This window comes from Quercus robur, chromosome 3 (assembly GCF_932294415.1).
Source record: "Quercus robur chromosome 3, dhQueRobu3.1, whole genome shotgun sequence".
NCBI lineage: Eukaryota > Viridiplantae > Streptophyta > Magnoliopsida > Fagales > Fagaceae > Quercus > Quercus robur.
Genome location: NC_065536.1, coordinates 48,832,193 through 48,857,706, shown reverse-complemented (window position 1 = coordinate 48,857,706; position 25,514 = coordinate 48,832,193). Strand labels below are relative to the sequence as shown.

Below are 25,514 nucleotides of genomic sequence, written 5' to 3'. Positions count from 1 at the left end.
ACATGAAAACAATTCAAGTATGATAATACTACAACACTCAATGTTATTCGTTGAATAATGTATTTCTTGATGTATTTCATTTTTATATTACCAAAATAAATTAAAACATTTATATAGTCATATTTGAGAATTACACTAGAAAGAAACAAAACCTTGGATTTGCGAACCAATGACAGAGATTGAGTGAGCGTTTGGGAACTGAGTTTGCGTCCAGCATTTCTACGTTTCACGTTTTCCACTTTTTTTTTTTTTTTTTCCTGTGCATGAACAGTAACCTCACATGGTTCACTGTGCAGGAGACAAAAATTACTGTTCATACACTGTTTATTACTGTTAACAGCACTGTTCATGTACTAAAAAATATTAAAAATGGATCCCACGGTACTATTCACACATTTAAAAATTATTTTACTACAGTGTTTTCAGTTTTCAGTTTTCAGTTTCAGCAACAATAAGTTCAATTCAAACGAATCCCGAGAGAGTATTTGAAAAAAGATATGGTCGCCTTCTAGGTCTTATCATAGGATGAGTTGAGTTGCCCCCACCTGCTTACCTACCCGCAGCCCCTCACCGATATTTGAGCGCTTTACCTAGAATTGCTCATGGGCTGGTCCAAGTCATCTTTGATGGGTTTGGATAAATAAAATAAAATTGTGATATATATAGTGAAATTGGGAATAAATTTTGAGGCTCATTCATTTAGGCTGGGCTCCTTACACAAGGATACTCCAGTCTGAAACATAGTTGGGCTTGATGAAAAACCTTTTGGGAAATATCAATCCACCAAAAAATTTATTTTAAAAAAAAAAAAAAAACCGAAAGAAAAAGATTCCTAACCAACAAAGCTATCAAAGTATCAATAATCAATTACTAGGACTGGTAGCACCTTTTTTAAAAAAAAAAATTACCAAAGAGGTTAAAGTGACTTAGTGGCCATATCAACTCGCAACAATAAAGTTATTTTATTAAAGTTTTTTTTTGTGTGGTTAAAATGGATAATCTGCATAAATTAACTAAACATAAAAGGTGAAGTACTAGTTGAAAGCCTTAAGGAATACAAACTAGAAGCATCAGAATTTAAGATAATACATAATTCTTCCTAAATAGGATAATTCATAAACTTTATTAAAGTTTATTTGGTAACACCTACTTTTCTTTATTAATTTATTAAATTTCATTATTAAAGGATAATTGTATCTTTGACGGAATCATTGAATGTAAAAATAATTCAAGCATGCTTATTGTTTACAATTGAGTATCTTCTTTTTTCTTTTCTTTTTTGTGTAAGTGGGTTTTAGACATACCCATTAAACCTATGGAGCCTTGCATAATCCATATACCTAGCCATATCATTTTTGTAAGAATATGTAAACAAATATTAAAGGATCTAGCTTCTATCCTTCTAAGTAGGAACAAAATTATAGTTATACCAAAGGGTCATGCCCCTAGAATATATATATATATATATATATATATAAAATTGTACCTAGGCCCCAAAATTAAAAATCGATATCTTAAATTGAAACTGTAGTCAAAGAACAATGTCAGCTCACAACAATAAAGCCATTTTATTAAAATTGGTTAATTAGAAATAAGTACTTTTTGTCAACTTTATCTTAAATTTCATTATAAAATTATACCTATACTTTTGGTGGAGATCATCGAATGTAAATTAATTCAAGAATGCATATAGTTTGAGTTTGATTTTGAGTGTCTACTTTTTTTGTGTAAGTGGTATGAAAGAGCGAGTGGAACCTATAGAGACTTCCATATATCTAACCACATTGTAAGAATTAATAAATAAGTTTAGAAGAATCTAGCTATTATCCTTGTGAGTAAGGATATAATTACAGATAAACCAATGGGGCTGTGGCTCCCTAAAATTTTAAACTTTTTTAAAATAACCATAATCCGGACATGTGGTTAGTGAGTCAGTGGGTCTCTCTCAAAATAAAAACGAAAGCAACAATGTTTTTTTTTTTTACTAACAAAACAAAACAAATCTCTTTTATATATATATATATATACCTCAATTGAATTTGATCTAAAAACTCTTATTTTCATAATTTTTTAAAATTCGAAAATCCATTTTACATTTGATTCACAACAATACAACGTTTTCAAGTCGTACGAAAGTCATGAAAACAATTCAAGCATGCAAACACAACAATCAATTTTATTCATCCATTAATGTAATTCTTGGTGTATTTAATTTTTTCCATACCTTTTATATATATATATACACACACACATATAGCTTCATATTTGAGATTTAAACTAGAAACAAACATTACCTTGAATTTGCAAAGTTGATGATGGAGTTTTGAGTATTGGGAAAAAATTATGGTCAACCCAAGAAAGAGAAGTTTATGTCTACTCGATAGCAACCTCAATATGTCAAACTACCTCGATAGAAACTATGATTTATCAAGATTGCAGGAACTTGATTTTTTTTAATAATAAGTTGTTAAAGTTGGTGAAACACATGTATTTCGAGCCCTACTTGTCAGAGTATAAAAGGAACATAATAAGTTGACCTAAATTAGTTTTTTTTTAGAGGAGAGAAAGTTGCATTTGTGCCCCTAGGTGTTTTGAAACAAAGTTTCTCTCTAATTCATCATTTTTTAGTACAAACCATTTTTCAATCTACTCAAAGTGATTAAACACTCCTCAAAGTAGGAAAGTCACTTTGCACAAAGAGGATGGGTTCGGTGCAGCCTAACTTAATAGGATTTTTTTTAAGCACAAGTTAATAATGAAAATAAGGAAATTAAAGATACTTTACTCGTAATAAGAGTCACACAATTAAAATGCCGAAATTAAGAAAGCCTAAATTACAAGCCCGATTCATGCGAGCTAATGACACACTTACAAGTATGAAGTGATAACCTCCATAGGCTTGGAATGAGAGAATCAATATCTCTAATTTGATAGATGAGTGTGTGTGACTTGTGTGAGGAAGCATTTTCCTACTTATACATGGATTTTGGCAATTCCATGTGTTGCATTACAATTGCCTACCTTTCCATGATCCTTCCATTTTCCTACCTATACATGGATTATGAAATTTTCATGTGTCGTATTGCAATTGCCTACCTTTCCATGATCCATGTGCGAGGAAGCATTTTCCTATTTATACATTGATTTTGGCATTTCTATGTGTTGTATTGCAATTGCCTACCTTTCCATGATCCTTGGCTGAAAGTAACTGCTTCTATATAACTGTTGCTACTCACATGCTTTTCACATGCGAACTCTTTTTGGCATAAGTTAACAGCTATGAGTTAAGAGCTTCATTTTATTGTTGTTAACCCACCCTGAATATATTTATGTACTTGTTAAAAGCCCACTTCCCCAACTCGTGTACACTGAACCCTTTAACCTTTTGCAAGACAAATACCTGTAGGAAGCTCAACTTAGTTTAATGGGCCGGTCTCAAAGCTCTATAGAGTGACCTGAACCAGAATTCCTACAGAATGGTCCAGCTCGAACCCATGTCTAAACTTGGTGCGTGGGCTTTTAACCCAAACATGGAACACGTGGTAGACACATTGGATGGATTTTAGGCAACTCGAGTCCCACAACCACAACCCAAAAAAAACAAAAATAATTGAGCAAAGAATTTGACTCGCGGAGGCCCTGACGTCACAGGGAGAGATGAAATTTCAAAATTTCAAAAAGATTCTCCCCACGAGGCACGGCAGAAATGTTAGAAAATAATACAATTTTTTTACGATACCCTTTGAGTTATAGGAATTTATATATGCTACCATAGGACTCTCTGTTCTAACAAATTGCTCACAACTTTCGGTTTTTATTTCAGCTTTTTAGAATTCCGCTCCCTTTTTTTGAATTTGGTGGTTTTACCGTTGTATACCGCGGGCACAATAGCTAAGACTGAAGGGAAAATGCATGAGATAACTATTTTACAATACTTTTTACAATTTGTTGTTGTGGTGATTGCTGTTGTGATAAGTGAAAAAAATAATGTTAATAGTGGATTTAGATGAAAATTAATAAAAATTGGCCATATCAACAATTTGTTAAAATATTTTAAAATAGTTTTTAATTGTAGTATTACTTAATACTGAAGTTATATGTCTTTTTTTTTTCCTCCCAAAAAATGTCATGATCTTTATCTAATGTTTGGAAAATGAGACTAATACAAAATTACAAATAGCCATCCACAGCATTAGGTATATCCCAAAATGCTAGGGCAATTCAACATTAGACATTGTCTTATGCTTTGGATTTAAAATTATAGTCTAAAAAAACCCTTAAATGGGAAAATCAAGTCACAAGATTAATCATCCTAATTCTATATCTTGTGACTAATATGAGAACAATATAACTAACAGTAAATATTGATAAATTTATCATGAGGTGCATTGTAACACACATGCATAAAAAATAGAAATAAAAAGTTGAAACAAAGCAAGATTAAAGGTTCTACATCTCCAAATATAAACTCAACTAGGTTGAATGTCTCCTTAATCTCTTACTTTATAGACTTTTCTTATTAAATTTCTCTCAATTTACTTTTTTTAGCATCATTTCTTACTTTTTTTGACACTTGAATTTATAGAATTCTCAATTATCTTTTATTTATACTTTTTGATTATACTGATAATAATCAAAACATGTTAAAAATATTAGAATCTTTTTTTTTTTGGGGAAACATTTTGTAGGGGTAAAATTCCCAAGTCAACAATGGGCCTTGGGCCCCGCACGGAGTCCAGCCATGACCAAAAGGGAAAAGGGGGACCAAAAGACTTCCAGCCCAACCCTGTTGAGCCCAACTCATTTAAAAAGACGCCCGAGGAGAAATGTCTCCTCGGACACACCAAATACGGGCCCAATGTGCGCCCCATCCACAGTGAAGAATCATCCCAAACAAATGTGGGTAGTAGGATGAGCCTCACAAAGCAGGAAGAATGAAGAAAATGTAAGACGTCCAGGGGGAGACTACAACTGCCGCATTAAATGCAAGGAAGCTACTTTTCCAGCCGCATTAATGTGGAAAAGACAGGCGAACAGTGTTACATTGGTCAATGCAACTCACAGAAAGATAAGGTGGATGTCCGATGGGACAGACACTCAAGTGAAGGTCCGGAAGGTTAACAAGTGTAAGGTTCTTATCAATTTAAGGAAGCTATATAAGAGAAGGAAATCCCCATGAAGAAGGGATCGGAAATTGGAAAACAAAAATGAGATAGGAAGAAAGAGCAAGGCAATAGTCTTTAATCAGAACTAGAGGTGCACCCATACGTTTTTTCGGACTAAGTATCCTGTGGACATTAAGGAGATATTCTTACGTTCAAACTGCTGCATGACATGCAATTAACTAACGTTCACTTCGTCCAGCCCTAGTTCTATAATCCGCTCTCTACAAATTCATTGTCTAAGGTCCTTTAGACCAGAACCACCTACTTTTGGGCCTAGGCCTCAGAGACAAACCTTACACATTTCTTGTCACCACAATAAATGGACTCAATTTGTTTTCATTGAACGTGTTTGTTAGAGGAGACACAAATACGAGTCCTAAAATAATCACGTGTCCGTACGTAAAAACATTGACAGGAGCTTAACTTATATTTTGCCTAGCTGAAGTCATTGTGGGGTTGACTGCAAGTCAACCTTTGTGTTGATTGACTTCAGATTCTATAAAATAGGCTTGACTGGTAAACACTTCTGCCGGCAATGGGGTTTACTTGGTAAACTTCGTAGAAAGAACGGTTCCCACTAAAATTTTCAAGAAATAGAGTTCCTTTTGAAAAATAAATTAAGGCAAACCCAGTCCTCCAACGGACAAAATAACCCTTCTTTCAAATGTAAAACAAAATAGACACTCTTTCTTTACTCTCACGTATACTAAAACCAGTAATACTCGCTACCTTTAATCCACATTCCACACCTTTGCCTAATCGTCTTGCTAAGTACAACACGTGGCCACTAGAAGAGCGAGTAAACATCTATGCGAGTACGTAATTGCTTACAGGCCCGTTAGTAAGAAACTTTTTCAAATCAAGGAAAACAAAATTCTTCTTAGAAAATAATTTCCCGTAATATATTATTTTATCCTGGAATCCTCCTTTTTTTTCAGACAAAAATAATTTTCGATCCCTCATAATTTTCCCTCTCATTTTCCCAACCTTTGGAGGGAAAAACCTCCGAACACTCCAAAGCGAAGTCCCTGCTCACACAGGTAAACAAAATCTAGGGTTTTAGTTCTTCAAGTTTCACTTCTCTCTCATTTCCTGTGAACTAATTTACCGTTCCATTTTGTTCTTATCACAGGAAAAAAAAAAAAAAAGTTACTGCGATCTCAGCTTTTTATGGTCTTCATTTCCATTTGATTCTGTATCAGGTACCAATTCTTGACTTTTAGTTGCTTTTAGCTCTAGCTGTAGCTCTAGTTGTTGTTTTCTGGTCTCGATTTTGTGTTTCATGAAGTTTTTTTACTTTTAGGGTTTTGCTCAGTTATTGTGCACAGCTTGGTTGTGATTTTATGATTCTTCATTGTATTGGTTTCTCGAATTTGATGCTGATATGGCGTTTAGTGGTTATGGGTTCCGTTAATTTGTTTGTGGGTTTGCTGTTTTGATTCTATCTGAGCTAGTGATTTTGAAAGTGTTGTGATTTTTAGGGTTTTGGGTTTAAGCTTTTAGTTTATGGTTACTGATTAATGATCATGTGACTGTTAATTTTGAGCTTTGTTTTCATAAGAAGTTAATTTTAAAGCTCTAGGTTCTGTTTAATGGGTCTATATTATAAGCATGGAAAAATTAGAGAGTTGTGTGTTTCTGAATTCATGAATGGATTTAACAAATTCTGGGCAAGCCAAATGGTTTCCTTGTTACAGAATCGAGTGCATATTACTTGAAATTGAATCTGGTCTATATGTCATTATGTGCTTGTAAAGTTATAGAAGGGCTATCTCTATTCTTGTCAATTGTTTTTACCCAGTAAGGGATGCTGCTGAAATCTATTTATCAAGAGGCCATATGTAGTATTGTCAAATGAATGTGGAAAATCTGCTGTAGAGATCATAAAGATTCGAGCTTTAGCTAATGTCATGCTGCTAATGAAAATGAATTTATGAAATTATTTATTTATATATATATGTATTTTAAAATTTTCTAAGCCATAGCTATTGGGATATTAATGTTCATTATACCATGGTGTTGATCACTCTTAGTCAATAAACTTTCATTTCTTTACAAGTGTGTACATAGCGTGCTATGTGCGGCACACACTAATCTTTATTGATAGTGAGAGGTGGTGGATCATATTTTTCCACCCTACCTTCGATCTGATGAATTTTTGCATGTATAGAATGTGGTTTTTACCATTCAGCATGTCTGGAGAATCCCTAGAATTTTTCTTTAATTTTGTTATTGCAAACATTTGAACCATACTCTGTTTAATCTCACACATATTTGGTGGGTTTACTATCCTTGGCTGCTGTTGTCTGGCAGATGTTATCACAAAAAAAGAGGAGATTCTGTTGAGGAACTGTATTTTCAATTGTTCTGCACTTCTACTTAAGCCAAGTTGGTATCAATAACTTTCTCAAGATTGAGGAGTTGTTCCCAACATAGAAATGCAAACAAAGAAAAAAAATCCTGGAAGGAGTGCTGCTCGAGAGAATGTCAGTTCTAGGGTTACAAGAGCTCAGCAGAAGGTCTCTGAAAAAGTTCAAGCTGTAGAAGTAAAAGTTAAGGACTTGATTACATCTTCAGCTAGAAAGCAGAAACAAGGTAAGTTGTTATCTTCCTACTTGTTCATTATAACCTTGGGAAAAAATTGTGCATGTTTGTACGTCTGGAAAAGCTTATTACAATAATAGTTTATGTAGCTTTCTTAAGTTTTTATAGTAGGAGGTCAAAAGTTTCACAAATGGTTCATTATGAGCCGTCCTTCACTTCATACACTGAGTATTGAAGTGCTCTAACTTATGCTGGTCCTACTGGAGCAGTATTCCAAGTATCATATCATGTATCAATACTGGTTTTCTTATATATATTCTTTTTTATTTTTTTCATGTCATGTATTGTTAGCTTAAGTTGAATTTTCTCAATTATATGAAAAAAAAGAAGAAGTTGAATTTTCTCTTTGAAATTAATTGGTTTTTACTTTTAGTTTCATATATTAGTACCTAAAATGTTTGTGGGTATTCATGATCGCATGTGAATAGTGTTACAAGTTGGTTGTACATATTTATCCTATATTACATCAAAGTTGAAATCATAACAACTACCCACTCCTCCCTAGAAAAATAATGTGATGTTTGGTGTTATCAGTCTTTGTAATAACAAGAAACTGTGATAAACCACCTGCTTTTACATGTAAAAGTACAATTACATTTTTAGAATTTCACTGTCATTGGCAAAATATCCATTATATGACAAACTTTTGAAATGTCTATATTTATGTTGTTTTGTTTGCTTGTCTGTCGTATAAAGTATCCTGTTTGGACCATTCTTGTATCGTTTATCTAAGATAATAAAAGAAGAGGGCCCTTCTCAACTAGAACCTCCTACCCTTATAAGTTCTAGGGGGATGGTGAGATTGTGGGTTCAAGACCCATTGGGTGCGTGTGTAACTTACCATTAAAAAGAAAAGAAAAGAAAAGAGACGGGCGAAAAAAAAAGGGGAAAGACTACCATTTTTTTAAAGTTGTTATAGAATTATAATCCTAGGTTGGGCCTTGGTGTGTGGGCAAGTACCTTCCCCCGAAAGCAATAGGTCGCATTAAAGTTTGGAAACCAACCTCTCCAAAAATAATGGGTGTTAAATTTTTGGTAACAAACTGTTTAATATAAAACATAGAATTTACACACAGTGAGACTTAGTAAAATTAAACATATTATTTATGTCCTGTAATATGTTCAATCAGGAGTTTGTAATTTGTACAATAGTAACAACCACAATGCAATATATTAGTTGGTAAATACACTGTTCTGCACAATTAGGGAATGTTGATGATGTTTAGCTCTCTAATCAAGTTCAGTAGAACTGATTTAGATGACTATATCAGCATAAGTTTCAGATGATGGTATCTTTTATTTCAGTGCACCTTTTTCAAAAATTTTAAAAGAAAAAATCTTTCCCTTATGAAGTAAATGTAATTGTCATTTTCCCTCCATAACTTCAGCTGGAGCTCTTCCCAAGAAGAAGAGGGAGCCTGTTGTGGAAACAAATTTGAATGCTAAGTATGAGTTGTTGCATAATGAGGCTTCCGATGTTTGTTTGGGGCCTGATGTGATTAATGGTGCTTCTATGGAATGTAAGGTAATTATTCAGCCATACCATGTGTGTTTGCATGGGCATGTCTTGGTGTTTGATGGCATGCTCTCTTTTAAAAACATAATGGGATGATTAATGTGAGTGCTTCATGAAATATCTAAGATTCTCTTGCAACACTTCTTAAATCATATTGCAGAGTGGCAATGAGGAAACTGCTCATCGCATGATGGGAACCATATTTTCTCCATCGTTTCACATTTCTAAACATGCTGGAGGGGAAATCACCAATGGAGGTAGATTATTAGAATTGGTTCTTTAATTTTTTAAAATGTAATTGTGCTTCTTTGCTTCCCTTAAATAATTGCTAAGAGGCTTGTCCAAAAATAATGCTATACAGATCTTAGTGTATATTCTTTCAGTTTGAGCTGTGTGTTCACTATACATTATTAACTTTTTTTCCCCCTTTCTAGTTGATTTTGTGAAATACTTTGGAAGTGGAGACCAGAAATATCATCAAGATCATGAAATGGAATACTCCCAGAATAATGTGTTGAATGTTCATATTGGTCAAGAAATTTCTGAACCCATTGTTGGGAAAGAGAAGAATTACACTGAGAATGCAGTAACTTCAGTAACATTCCCTGATGATATGGATATAGATACAAAAAATTTTAATTCGCAGAGCTTTGATCAGACACATACTGTAGGTAGAAATACCATAGATTCTTGTTGTAATGCGGATTCGGAGGGAGCAAATCTCTCATCTGAAGTTTCAGCTATATATCTTGCCATGAAAAATTCTAAGCTTGAATGCATTGATGAGCATGGTCAAGATTCTATGTCAGCTGATGTTTATGTGGAGGATGATCAATATGAGGAATTTGATGACTTTGATCCTTATTTTTTCATAAAAAACTTACCAGACTTGTCAGCAGTTGTCCCAACTTTTCGGCCTATGCTGCTACCGAAACAAACGCGGAGTTGCCCTCCTACTACACTTGTTTTGGACTTGGATGGTAAGAAAATTGAAATAGTTATATATAATATGTCACCTTCATTATTATTTTCACGTTGAGTCTTGTAGTGTGTATTTTTAGTTTTCATTATTTTTAGGTTTCTGCCATTTATCTCCCATTAAGTGATGGATGGAACATCAATAAGCAGCAACTGCTTCTAGTTTCCTGCAATATGATGCTTGATCAGGTTGATGTTTAGAACTGAACTACAGTAGCCAATCAGCCTTATTTTCACAACCCACCTTGATATTTTGGGGGCCAAAAGTCAACGTTTCTATATTATTTTTTAAAAAATATAGATATTTTACCCTGTTCTTGAACTGATTTTGCTTGTTGAGGGAATTGCTTGAACTTTGGAAATCTGAGCTTGTGTGCTGAGAGTGGCCTTGATTTGCAGAAACTTTGGTGCACTCCACACTAGAACCTTGTGATGATGCAGACTTCACTTTTCCTGTAAATTTTAACCTCCAGGAGCATACAGTTTATGTTCGATGCCGTCCTCATCTCAGAGATTTCTTGGAGAGAGTTTCCAGCGTTTTTGAGATTATTATATTTACAGCTAGTCAAAGTATTTATGCAGAGCAGCTACTTAATGTACTTGATCCAAAGAGGAAGGTATTCCGTCATCGTGTTTACCGTGACTCCTGTGTTTATGTGGATGGGAATTACCTCAAAGATTTGACAATTCTTGGTCGTGATTTGTCACGTGTAATCATAATTGACAATTCTCCACAGGTACTGTCTTAGCTCTCTCTTCTGCATGAAATAAATGAACATGAAGAGTGCCTGCTTCAGCATAGCTGATAAACTTGAAACCTGTTACTTTCTATAGATAATACTCCAAGAAGTGAATATCATCAACTTATGATCCCCCCCACCCCCTTTTTTTGTTAATGAGAATTCAACATTGGGATAGTGCCAGTTGTGCATCCTTGACATGGGATTTATTTTATGTAATATAAATAATTGGAAATCTTAATTTCTTAACAAGTATGTTGACTTTCTCTTAGGCATTTGGCTTCCAAGTTGACAATGGAATTCCAATTGAAAGCTGGTTTGATGATCGTTCAGATAAGGAACTGCTTTTATTACTTCCTTTTTTGGAGAGTTTGGTAGGAGTCGAAGATGTTCGGCCACTGATAGCAAAGAAATTCAACCTTCGGGAGAAAATTGCAGCTGCAGCTTATCCTCTAAACTCAAATAGAGGAGACCCGTTTGAAAGATGAGCCTTCAAATGTGAATTTGAGCTCTAAATGTTTGTTGCCCTTTGTTCTGGCTTTTCTTCTGTATCATTTGTCCGTTCTGGAACACCATTGTATTTTATTAAGTTAGGTTGTGTTTCAAGAAGAAAGAGGGGGATATCATTTGAGGATACAATCAACAATTTATACAACAAAGATGGCATGCAGGCATGCTTAATGGATAAAATTAGTCTGGGAATAAGTAATCTTACTACTTACTAGACTCAAATATGTATTCCGTGGGCAGGTGATGATAGAAATGAAAACTTGGCTTTAGGAGGGGAAGAGGGGATGGAATTTTAATAATAGTGACACCAATTGTTGTATTATAAACTGCAAGCCCTCATGCAGTTTAATTAGAATTCTTATCATGATTGGATAATTGAGATAATCAAATTAGTATCTGATGCCAATTTATTTTAACTTAGATGAAACGAGAGAAGCCATATTGTGCCTCTTTTTTTTGGATAATTGAGATAATATATTGGACAAAAGAAGGGCCCGAGAGTCCCGGACCCATTTCTCACTTTTGGGTGGAAAAATCAGTCAAGAAGAGAAGAGATGGTTAAGGGTCCAATTGCGAAAAGAAGTCCAATGGAGCTTGATAACATCAAAGTTATTTTTAATCCAGCTGAGAGGAGGTTTAGACCAAATAGTAGCTATGGCGGATTTGTAGGCTGACCGGGCAGAAAGGTGTTCTTGATAAGCTTTCCTAATAACATCAACTGCTTTTTTTTTGGCTTTGGGGATTAAGTATGCAAAAATAGTTTGAATTTGAATCTCCCAAATATTGTCTAATTAAATGGAGGCAAAAAAAAAAAAAAAAAAAACCTTGTTGCTGTGCTTAAGCTTATACGGTTATAAGTGAAATTGATTGCATATGTGTGTCAAGATTCAAAAGTCGCGTGCTCGGCCCCTCAAATGAGTGCTTCTCAGTTCTCATCCATGCCCTTTTAACTTGACTTGGAAATTGGGTTGGTGCATTTGGCCCATGTTGTATTAGACATTGTGCCACACTCTCTCTCTCTCTCTCTCAATTTTAAATTTTAAGCTCCAGCTGATTAAAAGGGTAACAAATTATATCCGTGTATTAGGAATAAAAAAATACTACAGACTCCTCATATATCTTTATATTGAGTGTGAATTTTCAAAATCTAACCGTTAGATTGCATGTTTTTATTATATATTTCGCGCTTAAAAAATTTCAAGAAGATCAAAAATAAAATGCTAGGGCATCAAATAAATGTTAATATTTTAAGTTTTTGTGCTCTAAAATTGTGTATAAAAAATAAGTTTATTGATTGAAAAATAAATAACATCCTCTTTGAACAAAATTTGATATGAATGTCAAGAACACAAGGAATATGTAGTTCAACATTTAGGTTTTCAAAATTCACACAAAAAAAGAGATATATAAGAAGTTTGAAAAGAAACTTTGTCTATTTATTACACACTTGAGTAGATGCACACAAATAGATAATAACACTGAAATCGTGAATTTAACTCACATATTAAAAATTGAAACCGTGAGTTTGACTCACCACTTGTGTGATCTACAATCCACAAGTGTGTAATAGGTCTTTTTTTCCAAATTTTATTTACTTTCACTAGTTCACAAACAATTCCAAATTTTATTTACTTTCACTGGTTCACAAACAAGAAACACCGAGTTCCCAATAGAAATTACTATTTCATTTTAAAGGAAAAAAATGGTTGTGAGAGAGGGAGAGAGAGAGGGGAAGCGTGTGAAGAGGCCTAACAAACTCTACGTACACGTGCCGTGCCAGCACGGAGTAGGGCCCACCACGACTCAACCTCCTTGTGGAAGTTACAACGGTCTATAAATTCCCCCAATTCCTCATTCACCTCCCGCCACATTTTCATTTGGTTACTCAGATTCAAATTTTCAAAGAAAACGCTCTCAGCTTTTTCTCTCTCAGTCTCTCTCGCTCCGATCTCAATTCTCTCTGAAAAAAGGCGTTGAAGCCATGGTGAGCCGAGAAAACTCTCTAAACTATTGCTTTCTTCTTCTTCTTCTTCTTCTTCTTCTTCTTCTCTCTAATCGTTCCAATTGATCATTCGCTTCAGAATCTCACTGTAACGTAATCGTTTTCCTCAGGTTGTAGCACAGAAAGTGAAGGAAGCTGAAATCACTGAGCAGGACTCGCTTCTTCTGGTAATCATCATTAGAATTCCGATTTTTCTGTCTTTCAACTTCAATTACGGACAATCACATTTGAATTTATTTAGGAGAAATTTACATCTGAGCATATTTTCCTTGTTTATGTACTCAGATTCAATTTTCTTTTAGAAAATCCATATAATTATTTTTCGTTACTTCATACTCTGTTTCGAGTACTCCATGTAAAATTTGGTTCAAACAAATGGAAATTATTTCTCATTTCATTTTTTGCTAGATCTTAGAGATTTAAGATCGAGAAATTTAATGGTTGTGTTATGCTAATTGAAATTTGAAACAGACGAGGAATCTGCTCCGAATTGCTATATTCAATATTAGTTACATCAGAGGCCTATTTCCTGAGAAGTACTTCAACGATAAGTCTGTTCCTGCTTTAGGTAAGCTTTTCTTAGTCTGATTCTCTCTCTCTAAATTCAAATATCTGTTAATGATTTTCAATGGAATTATGACGTCATTTTCAGAGATGAAGATCAAAAAGCTCATGCCAATGGATGCAGAGTCTCGCAGACTCATTGATTGGATGGAAAAAGGTATGTCTACAGACTCTACACAGATCCTCTTGATCTGAAAGAGGATCTATATACATGTGTGTGTGTGTGTGTGTGATTGGATTATTTATTGGATTATTTATATATGCGGCTTTTGCAGGTGTATACGATGCATTGCAGAAGAAGTATCTGAAAACGCTTTTGTTCTGCATTTGTGAGGCAATTGACGGACCAATGCTTGAGGAATATGCATGTAAGGTTTCGATCATCTTCATCTGATTCGTCATACTTGACGCGTGTCAAATTCTGGTTGAGAGCTCTAGCACTCTTGCCTTAGCACCAGATCATAACACAATATTGCATTTAGTGAGAGATCTCACTGATTTTGTTACTGGAAATAACTGTATTGTGCTCAAAACTAGTTATATAGGATAAAATTCAGAAGATTAATATATTATTATGAATGTATATGCTGCTGCAGTTTCTTTCAGTTACTCAAATTCCGATAGCCAGGAGGTTTCACTGGATATCAGTCGTACCGGTAACAAGAAAAAGGGTGGAACATTCAGGCATAACTCCTCGAATGAAATTACTCCGAACCAGATGAGGTAATTAATATATTGGACTAGAAAAAACAATTTCCATTCTCGTGTTTTTTGGCTTTGGTTTTTGAATTTACACATTTTTAGGAGTTCGGCTTGTAAGATGGTTCGGACATTGGTTCAGTTGATGAGAACTCTGGATAGGATGCCCGAAGAGGTAAATGAAATCGGTTACAAGACTAATTATTGTATGACAAAAAGTTTTGTGCATATTGATTATGTGAGATTCTATGAGATTTTGACTATATTGGTGAAGTGATTGTATGGTGTTTGGTATTATTTTTGTTTCAGCGTACTATTCTGATGAAGCTGCTTTATTATGATGATGTGACGGTAAGTTCTTTTCAATGTTTTCTTATAATTCAGTTTTAGATTAGGAAGCTAGTTATGCAGTTATGAGTGACCTTTTTTAAATGTGGAAATTCCATAAACTTGTAACTCCTGTGGTTTTCGAATGTGTTGGACTGGTTAAACATAATTGTGGCATTCGAGAATTTTGTATATTTTTGTAATGAATGGAAGCTGCATGTACATTTTGGTCTTTTGCCCTTGCAGCCTGCGGATTATGAGCCTCCGTTCTTCAAAGGCTGCACAGAAGAAGAAGCTCGTAATCCATGGACCAAAAATCCTTTGAGAATGGAGGTTGGGAACGTGAACAGCAAGCATCTTGTATTAGCTCTCAAGGTAAGGGAATAAGATTGCAGGATCGACTTGATATTTGGGATCAATGGTTCATATTTCAGAGCTAAATTTTGTCTTAAATGGTTTTGCGTACAGGTTAAGAGTGTGCTAGATCCTTGTGAGGATGAAAATGAAGATGTTCAAGATGATGAAATGAGCTTAGGAGCTGATTCTGTGCAAAAGGATGACTCTTCTGATTCTGACAGTGAGGTGAACCGACAATGTTACTCTATTTTTATGTTTTCATTTCCCTCTGAATTGAGGATACAACTAAGCTTGAATGGAGCTGACTTGATCTTCATGTACAGGTATAGAAATTAAGTTGAAAAAATCTCTAATATTTTGTTTATTTCTTTCAGGTCAACCATTCGGAAGAAAATCAATATATAGTTGCACCAGTTGGTAATTACTTTATCCCTATGTTCCAACTTGCAAATAGTTTGCGTTTGAGTTTATACTGGAAATAACAATAGTATTCTTGACAGATAAACATCAGCAAGGGGAAGATAACAATGGCATGGTAGATGAAGGTAACATTACAAGTACACATTTCTATGTTGGTAGAGCTACTTTTATATGAAATGAGAGTGATAAATTTAAAGATAAACCTGAAGAATAGTAAAAGATTCATTAACATTGTTTCTTTGCACTTTTCTTTCTTATCTTCTGGCTGATAATTGCGGTTTCATGGACGTATCACTGGGGTGTGGCTATTCCTGTTATACGTGCAGATGATACTCAAGACCCAGAGGAAGATGAACAACAATTGGCCCGTGTAAAGGAATGGATCAACGATCGTCACATTGATACTGTTGACTTTACTGATATTCTCTCTAATTTCCCGGACATCTCAATGGTAAGGGCTTATGATTTTTGTTCTCTTTTGGACAAACAGTTGAAAGAATGAATGTCAGTGCAATTAGCTACTTAGATTAAATTTCAATTCTTAATGTTTCCCTAGTTTATAATAGTACCCAATCTATGTAATATTCATAATAGTGTTTTCTGTTATTGTAACAGGTTTTGACCGAGGGTAATTGGATGCTTTAATCCTTGTTAAAGCTTTTGAACAAGAATAAGTGCATTTAGTGTTGCATAGTTTCGTTACTTAGCAATTTTTGTTACTGAATCACTTCTGATTCCATCTAAACTGAATTTCAGAAATCATGGAAAAGCTTGTGAAGGAAGGTGTTCTTTCAAAAACTGGGAGGGACAGTTACACCATTAACAAGCAAAAGGTTGTTTTATCATTTTTCCCCATTTATTATATTGAAGGTTGTATCTGTATCTGGCCAGCTCATTCTTATTTTCTTTTTGACAAACTAGAATTCTGACTATGAATTCACAACGGTGAAAGAAGAAATGGATGGTCAAACAACACCTTTTGGTGGCAAAGTTCCCCTGGTTGAAGATAGCATGTACATGAAGGTAAGATTTAATTTATTCTGTTTTCCTTAGTTTGTGGTCTATGGAGCTGATTTCTCATCTACAATGCGAACTAGTATGTGTTTCCCGCATCTACACTCTACATGAACTCTTGTATTTATATTTAGAGTGATTTCCTTAGGATCCGCAACATTCCCAACAGTATCCACAACTATGGTCCATCAAATACATTCAGTTAGAACAAAGGCATATTGACTGTTTATGCCATATGGACACCAAATACATTCAGTTTTTGGTCATTGCGAGTTCTCTGATTGGTTTAAAGAACAAAATTGTCAATTCTGATTATCAAATAAGGATAATCTTTTCCTTATTCTTTAAGATTGTTGGGACCCTGTTAGATAAGAGGTGTCCAGTAATTTTGTTCTTTATGCCATTCCTCAACTTCTTTGTCTAATTTTTCAGGCTTTGTATCATGCTCTTCCAATGAATTATGTAACTGTGGCAAAGCTTCAAAGCAAGCTTGAAGGAGAAGTTAACCAAACAACTGTGCGCAAAATAATCAACAAAATGACTCTAGATGGTTTTCTTGAGGCAAAAGGCAGCAGAAGGCTAGGTTTGTGCAGCCCAATTGAAAAGTTTGTGCTTGGCTTAAATTTGCAGGATTAAATTGCAGTCAATTTACTTTTCTTTCATCTATTTTATAACATAGGCAAGCGTGTGATCCATTCTGAAATGACTAAGAAAAAGCTACTAGAAGTCAAGAAAGCTTTGAACACTGATGCCATGGTAATATCCATAAACTTAGTTTTCTGTTCAAAGCTGCATCTTCTTCGAATGTAACAGTACTAATTCTTCTTTGACCCCTCAAATTGAACAGGATATCGATACTAATGAACCAAATAACAAATCCAGCTATGTCGAGCTCCAGAAAATGGGTACCTGATCAAAGTTTCTTTTTCTACTTAAAGTTCAGCTTCACGGATTTTACCATATATATTTATAATAGCACTTTTCACTACAACATGCTTTGTTTATTTCAGGGAGCAACTACAACGACATGTCCACTTGTGGTGCCCTACACTCGATTGGATCAGATCTCACACGCATGAAAGTGAGATCTGAAATAAATCAAAATGGCTCAATTAGGAGTGAGCAGACAATTTCAAAGACAAAGGAGCCTGGAAACACCCCCACAAGTAGGGTGGAGGTAATGTAGAAATGAAACATCTACTCTTTTCAATTAACATTAACATGTCTTGCAATTGGATTGGCCCACTGCCACTTGATAAGTAATTCACTATGTAAATTGAGCAGCCAGTAGCTTCAAGAGAAAGTTTTGTGCCAGGGTACGAGAATGGCAGAGCAAATGGAAACACAAATTACAATGGTGAGGTAGATGGAGTTATCTGCAGTAGGTCCAGTCAAGAAAGGCGATCAAGAAAAACAAGCACTGTATGCTTTTAATTCCGTCCAAGGAATCAGTTGGTGTTTTTTACTATTTTCATGCGGGACCAGTCTAATATATTGAATTGTGACCTTCTCTCTTTTGTAGGTTAGGGAGCCTATCCTTCAATATGTGAAACGCCAGAGATCTCAGGCTGCTTGAAATGCTTTGGAGATGTGATGCTACTACATTGCATTTTCTCCATAGTTTCATGACTTTGTTTTCCACTTGTATGTGTGGAATTTAATGAAGTAACTTTTTGTGACCTTAGCTAGAATGTCACAATCATGACAATTTACATTTCTCCTTAAAAGTCCTTTGTGGTACTGAGAATGCTTTGGCGTATATACTTGCAATTTATCAGCTAGGCTACCATTGTAGGGTGGTCCACGAAAAAAAAATGGTCTTATTTCTTTCTTTTGCCTTAGCGTGATGATGGATGAGTTATATGAATTGGTCTATGCAATTATGCAATCTCCAGTGCTGTGCTTTTTGGTATATTGGATCCTTTTAATCATATGGAAACAGCTGACAGGGCAGTGGTATTTCAGACAATTTGTGCTTTGATTAACTCTAGGTAGGAATATCCATGAGCCCATAATTCTTGCAGACAAGGTATACTTCAAGTCAAGAAGATAACATATTGTATAAAGTACAAGAAACATCAATGGAACTATGCATATGCTACTTGAAAAATAATGGGAAATGTCATAAATGGTGTTGGGAATCTTGGGATTGGTAGAAATTAGCTATGAAAATGGTTAAGAGTCTAATGCTAATGCTGTAAGCTATGCCGAACCATAGGTTAAAGTGGCGTGTTGTTGACCCAAAATGTGAACAACTAACGTTTGTTGAGAAGGGCAAGATTTTATTTTGAAGTTGTAGGTCATATGACTGACGTTTGAGAAGGGTAAGAATTTCTTCCGAGAATCTTTGGTAACTAATGCCAGATGGTGATCTTGAGAGACATGTTTGATTTAAAAATTTGTTGAGCCGCGAGGCATTTGTACAGGTGGAGATTATAGAAATAAAAGAAAACCCGTGCAATACGGGAAAAGTTCAATAAAAATTATATATTTTTCTATTTTTAATAATTATGACAATTATTAGTACTTTTAAAATTTTTGTCCAACCTTTATAAATATGTGGTGAGCTTGTTTTCATTGATTTATGAGGTTTAAATAATAAGTTGTGTTAAAGTATTATTATGTCTTCCTCTATTAAAAGTTACTATGATTTTTAAGTGAAATTATAGTGTGCTTTTGTATTAGAATTTTTTTTTCTTTCTCTTGTGTGTGTGTTTGTTTCTCAAAAAAAAAAAAAAGTAATTGTTCCATATTATTTAAGAAAGTGTATTGTATGTAGTATAACTTGTCTCATCCTCCCTTAAAAGTTACTATGACTTTTGAGTGGAGTTGTTATGTGTTTTTGTATTAGAACCTTTTTTCCACTCTTTTTGTATGTGTTTGTTTCTTAAAAAAATATATATATATTGTTGTACCTAGAAAAAGTATAACTTTAAAAAGTTGTTGATAATTCAAATAAACTAAAAATATGGTAACAAACATGAAACATGTACTAAATTACTAATAAGTTAATTGAGGAAATTCAATTTTAATAATTACAAATGTTTTTATCCTCGTGTGCAGTTGGGACAAGGCCACATGGTTATCCAATTCAATTTTTTAATAAACTGGAATTAGGAAGTACAAAGTTATCAGATTTTTTTTTTTGAAAAGGTTATTAGATTGTTACCTAAATGGCCTGATATAAATTAAATCACATAGCATTCACTTATTGAGTTATTACATCAGTGACTTGGTGTTATGTTACCCCTTATCTATTAGCTTGTATATTAAATATAAACTAGTCGTTAACCCGTGCGATGCACGAGAAAACTATTAAAATATAATAAAACATGCATATATTAAAAGACAATTTAAGTTCATGTGTGCTTGCAAGGGATACATACCTAAATAGTTCTTACGGTAGAAATAAAAGCCTTATCTTTGAGATAAAGAACTGATGTAAACAAACTAACCTTACATAAAACAAAAAAAAAAAAAAAAAAAAAACATAAAACTGATATCACGGGAAATTCAGCCACATAGTAGTAATATATATATCTCTTAAAACCTAAACCTAAACCTAAACCTAAACGTAAGGACTAAATATTTATGCGCCTTCTCTTGCTTTCCTGATGTATTTGGTTAAAAACATAAAACCGATGTCACGGGAAATTTAGCCGCCACATAGTAGTAATATATAAATCTCTTAAAACCTAAACCTAAACCTAAACCTAAACGTAAAGACTAAATATATAAACAAACTAACCTTACAAAAGCTGAACTTTATAAGCTAAAATCTATACCGTGAGTTGTAGATTTTGAATGCTATACCGTGCGTTTAGGGCTTCCTATATCTGGAGAGAGAGAGAGTTTGCAGAAACCAAAGAAAATCTCTTTATAGCTTAAGAAACACAATATAATAAAATCAAAGAGATAAAATTTTCAGAGGACAAAATATTATAGATAATTTAAAAGAATTTTGGTTTAATTCTTGAACACCGCAACTCCATAAAATTCATACTAATAATAATATTTTATGATAGCGCAGTTAGAATTTTGGTGGAAAATTTTGGTACCAGCAAAGGCTTCGGTTTTTTATATATATAGATGAGTATTCAATGGTGAACGAAGTACTATGTATTAATTAATATATAAACAAAACTAACCTTACAAAAGCTGAACTTTATAAGCTAAAATCTATACCGTGTATTGCAGATCTTGAATGCTTTAGGGCTTCCTACGTCTGGAGAGAGAGAGTTTGTAGAAACCGTGACTTTATATTTCTTAACTTGAGAGAGGGGTAAGGTTGCTAGGGTTTTGTAGATCTTGAATGCTTTACGGCTTCCTACGTCTGGAGAGAGAGAGAGTTTGTAGAAACCGTGGCTTTATATTTCTTAACTTGAGAGAGGGGTAAGATTGCTAGGGTTTTGAGGAGTTATAATTTTTATTTATTTTTTATTTTTTAAATATTGTGCTGACGTGAAAAATTGTGGTGTCAGCAAAGGCTTTGGTTTTATATATATATATATATTAAATCACATAACATTCACTCATCGGTGTCATGTTATACCTTTTTTTTTTTTTTTTTTTTTGATAAAATGTTACACCTTATCTACAAGCTTTTGTACTAAAAAGCATATCATAGTAACCTTAGCATGAAAAATCTCTAAAGCTTAAAGCTTTAGAGAATTTTCATGTCAGCCAAAAAATAAAAACAGTAGGAACATCGTAAAACTATCATTTTCTTGCCGGCCAAAACAAGTGGCTCATGTAAAACAAATAATGATTGATATGTGATATGTGACAATGTGACATATGTCAATTGATTAAACAACAATCCTTTAGAAAAGCTAATCAACAAAAAAATAATTAAAAAAAGTTATTTAGAAAAGCATATTCTAGTTATATAGTTTTCCGATATATATACTTTTAATTTCAGATTTAAATATATTTTTTACAGTTCCGTTTGGGTAATTTGCAAATTTTATATGTCAATTTAGTTCTAACTTTTTAAAATACATTTCAATTTAATCCTTGTTGTCATTTAACTTATGAAAAAAATTAAGGACTAAAATGAAACTACCCTCTGGAAGAACTAAAAACATTTTAAAACCATAGTTTTATTTTCAAAAACAGGCTACGGCCCCCTGATTAGCATTTACAATAGAATTATACCAATCGCGCTGGATAAGGTTATAAATTATCTAAATTATTATTATTATTATTATTTGTTACCGGCGTACCGCCAAATAAAATCACATCCAGGAGATCTTATCTTATCTAGTTGACCATATGCCAATGATGTCCAATGCAGTCCCAGTATTATTTATTCTTTAATGTCTTGTCATAAGCCCTCTTTCTTTTTCTTTTTGTTTTGGAAACGTCTTGTCATAAACCTGCTTTTTAAATAAAAGAGTAGCAACAGATTGACCACTGGTGAATTATCCTAGATCTAAAGGTGTGTTTGGTTCGCGTAAAATCATTTCTGAAAAATATTCTATTTTCTGGAAATGCTATTTTTCGGAAAGGAAAACGTTTTCATGTGTTTGGCTGTCACAAAATTCATTTTACGGAAAATTAATTTTGGTGTTTGATTCGGTAAAATCATTACCAGAAAATACATCAAATCCGGCGAAACGCTTGTCCGACGAGCGTCCGACGAGCGTCTGACGAGCGGCGCTCGTCGATCGACGAACGATCGCGATCGTCGATCGACGAGAGACGAGCGCGATCGAGCTCGTCGATCGCGATCGTCGATCGCGCCGCTCGATCGACGATCGCGATCGTGCACCGCGCCGCTCGTCGGCGCGGTGCGCTCGTCGGCGCGATCGTCCCTCTCTCTCTCTCTGATCTGGGCTCTCTCTTCTCTCTCTCTCTCTCTCTCTCTCTCTCTCTTTTTCCGGAAGTAAATTGAAGTGAAAATGAAGGCAGAAATCATTTTCCGTGGTCAAAGGGAAAATTCATGGTCAACCGGAAATCATTTTCCGGAAAATAACGTTTTCCGTGACAGCCAAACACCGAATTTTCCGGAAAATCATTTCCGGAATCAGTTTGAAGTCAATTCAAACGCACCCAAAATCAATTACACGATTTAAGTCCAACGATATTATATTATTTTTCTAAATAAGACATTCAGATTTAATACTTCTTTTCTTAACTATCAAATTACCAAAAAAGAGTTATACAATCCAAATGGGAAGACGTGACCCTGAAATTTGAACTCGCAATTCGTTTGTAGGGTTATAAATAATCCAAAGTACATATGAAAAGTTTAAGGTCCAATAATATATATATATATAATAAATAAGTTAAATTCAAACTCAAATTTTGACTCAATTATTAAATAAGTTAAACTTAAATATAATAATGTGTTCGTAAATGTTACATAAAAAAAAAAAGTATTTGTAAATGAGTTTGTGGATATGAGTTACAATTTAATTATATATAATACTATATATTTATATTATACATGTATAAATATAAATATAAATATATATATATATATATATACACACTTATTCATGTAGATGTGATATTTGATTGTATAAGTTTGTAAACAAGCTTATAACATACCAAATTATTATTTATAATTTATTGAAATATAAATAATTCTTTTTGTGTTAAAATTATAATATAATTTTTAATAATAAAAAGTTAGTGAATCTAAATTTTATTAGTTCATAAAAAAAAATCATTTTATATAATTAACTTAAATAATAAAATATCAACTATAATTTAATTATTAATTATTAGTATATATCTGTGAAGGAGTAAAATTTTTATTCATGGTGTTTACTAATACCATGTGTAAGGATCCGATTTGAAGCACTTAAGCCCAAAAGATAGATGGACTCAAGCCCAAAAAGCCCAAAACAATGAATTTGTAGAGAGTGGGTTGGAAAACTGGGTTTTAACAAGTTGGACAACCAGTATAATGGATTTAGAAGACAGGAAAAGGAAGATAAACTGATCTAAGCTAAAGAAAATTGTCATTGGCACAGTACGAGGAGATCAATCCTTATATATATTTATTTCAAGTGTGATTACAAAGTCAGTTCTAGATGGCTACAGTGTTTCTCTTTTGATTTCTCCCCGCCTTCTCCATGGAGAGTCTCTTACATTATATAGTTCCCTTTGAACGATCTTGGCTCTACACTTGTTGATCATCTAAGCCACTACTTGAGTATTTGTTTCATTGGACACCCTCTCAAACCCTCTGTGAGTTGGGGTAGCCAAGACAACACTGTTCAGGGGTCTTCTCCACATTAATGCAGTCAGAAAGTTAGCTGTAGAGCATTTAATGCGGTGGCAGCAGCCTTTCCTTAGATATTTCTGAGCTTCCATCCCTCTTGTACGTTGATAATGCACGTCCCTATCGGTGGAATTTTCTGGAAGGTCACCTTGAATAATAGGATATACATTTGATCTGTACTTTGTTTATCCGAGGAGATACTCCTCCTTGGCCCATCTTCTCCGACCTTTCCATTTGCAATCTACTAATGGGACTCTAAACTTAAAACCTTCACCACTGTTTACTCGTCTTCAGACCAACCACGTCCTCGACCAGGGGCCAAGGCCCAATATACAATTTTGGGCCCTTATCCCTACACTATGATTGGGGAAAAATGGTTGGTAGTAACTAGTGAACAAGCTTAACTTATTTGAAGAAAATGAACCAAACTATATTTTGTAATCTACCTTATTGATGGGCTCAAGTTTGAATCGTGTTTGACATAAAATTAAATGAATAACATTGAAATTTTAAAACTCTAGCCAATTTGGCTTATTTATAGCCTGTTTACACTTTATAACCCTATTCGCTTGTATATTTTTTCTTCTTATTATTCTTCGCAAAAAATAATCTCCGCACATCATTGATATACCTTTTAGAAAATCCTTTTGTTAACAAATGTACTTAAGGCACAAGTTATATTTAATAAAATATAAAAAAAGATTTAAAAATATATATATATATATTTTTAAAGGGCCAAATTGTGCACAAATCATATATTATATTATATACTTATATAGTATATAATAAAAGTTAAATCCTAAAATTCATGATCGCATTAAGTGGTTAAACACGTGTTACAATTTGTATAATGGAATTTTATCATAGGGCTCTCTTAAGATAGTTGTAGGGACTGAGTTTGAGTACTTCTTCTATTGGATGAGTAGACTCAAGCCCAACTAGCCCAATACAATAAATTTATAGAGAATGGGTTTAAGAACTAGGTTTTAGTGAGGATTACAACAACTAGACACGATTATGAATGGATTGAACAGCAAGAATATGGGCCGAAGTATTAAATTCTGTCCTCGGGCATTTTGTCCGAGAAACTTAGTATTCTTATTATTTCTTCAGTGCTAGGTTACAAAAGTTTTTAAGATCATGTAGATTGCTCCAGTATCCCCTCCTTCTCCTGAAGGATTTCTCACATTATATATTCCCCTCCAGCCGATTCTGCCTTCATCTGTTGATCATGCAGGTCAGTACTCGAGTGTCTGTCCCATCAGCCACCTTCCCAAACCCTTAGTAAGTTGCCGCAACTAAGACTGCACTATTCAGGGGTCATTTCCTCATTAATGCGGCCAGAACGTTAGTTGTGGGCATTCAATGCGGAGGTGACAGTTTA

At 34.0% G+C, this 25,514-nt stretch overlaps 2 protein-coding genes across 2 annotated transcripts; both read left to right on the top strand.

Moving 5' to 3' along the window:
• Nucleotides 1-6,062: 6,062 nt before the first annotated feature.
• On the top strand, nucleotides 6,063-11,929 carry LOC126718164 (uncharacterized). Its single transcript, XM_050420249.1, has 8 exons — nucleotides 6,063-6,205; nucleotides 6,298-6,367; nucleotides 7,479-7,760; nucleotides 9,158-9,294; nucleotides 9,446-9,542; nucleotides 9,720-10,265; nucleotides 10,663-11,000; nucleotides 11,276-11,929. Exons 3-8 carry the CDS (start codon nucleotides 7,604-7,606, stop codon nucleotides 11,489-11,491), a joined length of 1,491 nt encoding a protein of 496 aa, XP_050276206.1. The 5' UTR covers nucleotides 6,063-6,205; nucleotides 6,298-6,367; nucleotides 7,479-7,603; the 3' UTR covers nucleotides 11,492-11,929.
• Nucleotides 11,930-13,296: 1,367 nt separating this feature from the next.
• LOC126718166 (meiosis-specific protein ASY1) lies at nucleotides 13,297-18,626 on the top strand. Its single transcript, XM_050420252.1, has 22 exons — nucleotides 13,297-13,497; nucleotides 13,626-13,682; nucleotides 13,987-14,083; nucleotides 14,168-14,236; nucleotides 14,355-14,447; nucleotides 14,676-14,802; nucleotides 14,884-14,953; nucleotides 15,088-15,129; nucleotides 15,352-15,480; nucleotides 15,574-15,687; nucleotides 15,837-15,879; nucleotides 15,963-16,007; nucleotides 16,209-16,333; nucleotides 16,498-16,510; nucleotides 16,639-16,715; nucleotides 16,804-16,905; nucleotides 17,329-17,479; nucleotides 17,576-17,652; nucleotides 17,744-17,801; nucleotides 17,907-18,073; nucleotides 18,181-18,318; nucleotides 18,419-18,626. Exons 1-22 carry the CDS (start codon nucleotides 13,495-13,497, stop codon nucleotides 18,470-18,472), a joined length of 1,851 nt encoding a protein of 616 aa, XP_050276209.1. The 5' UTR covers nucleotides 13,297-13,494; the 3' UTR covers nucleotides 18,473-18,626.
• The last annotated feature ends 6,888 nt before the right edge of the window (nucleotides 18,627-25,514 follow it).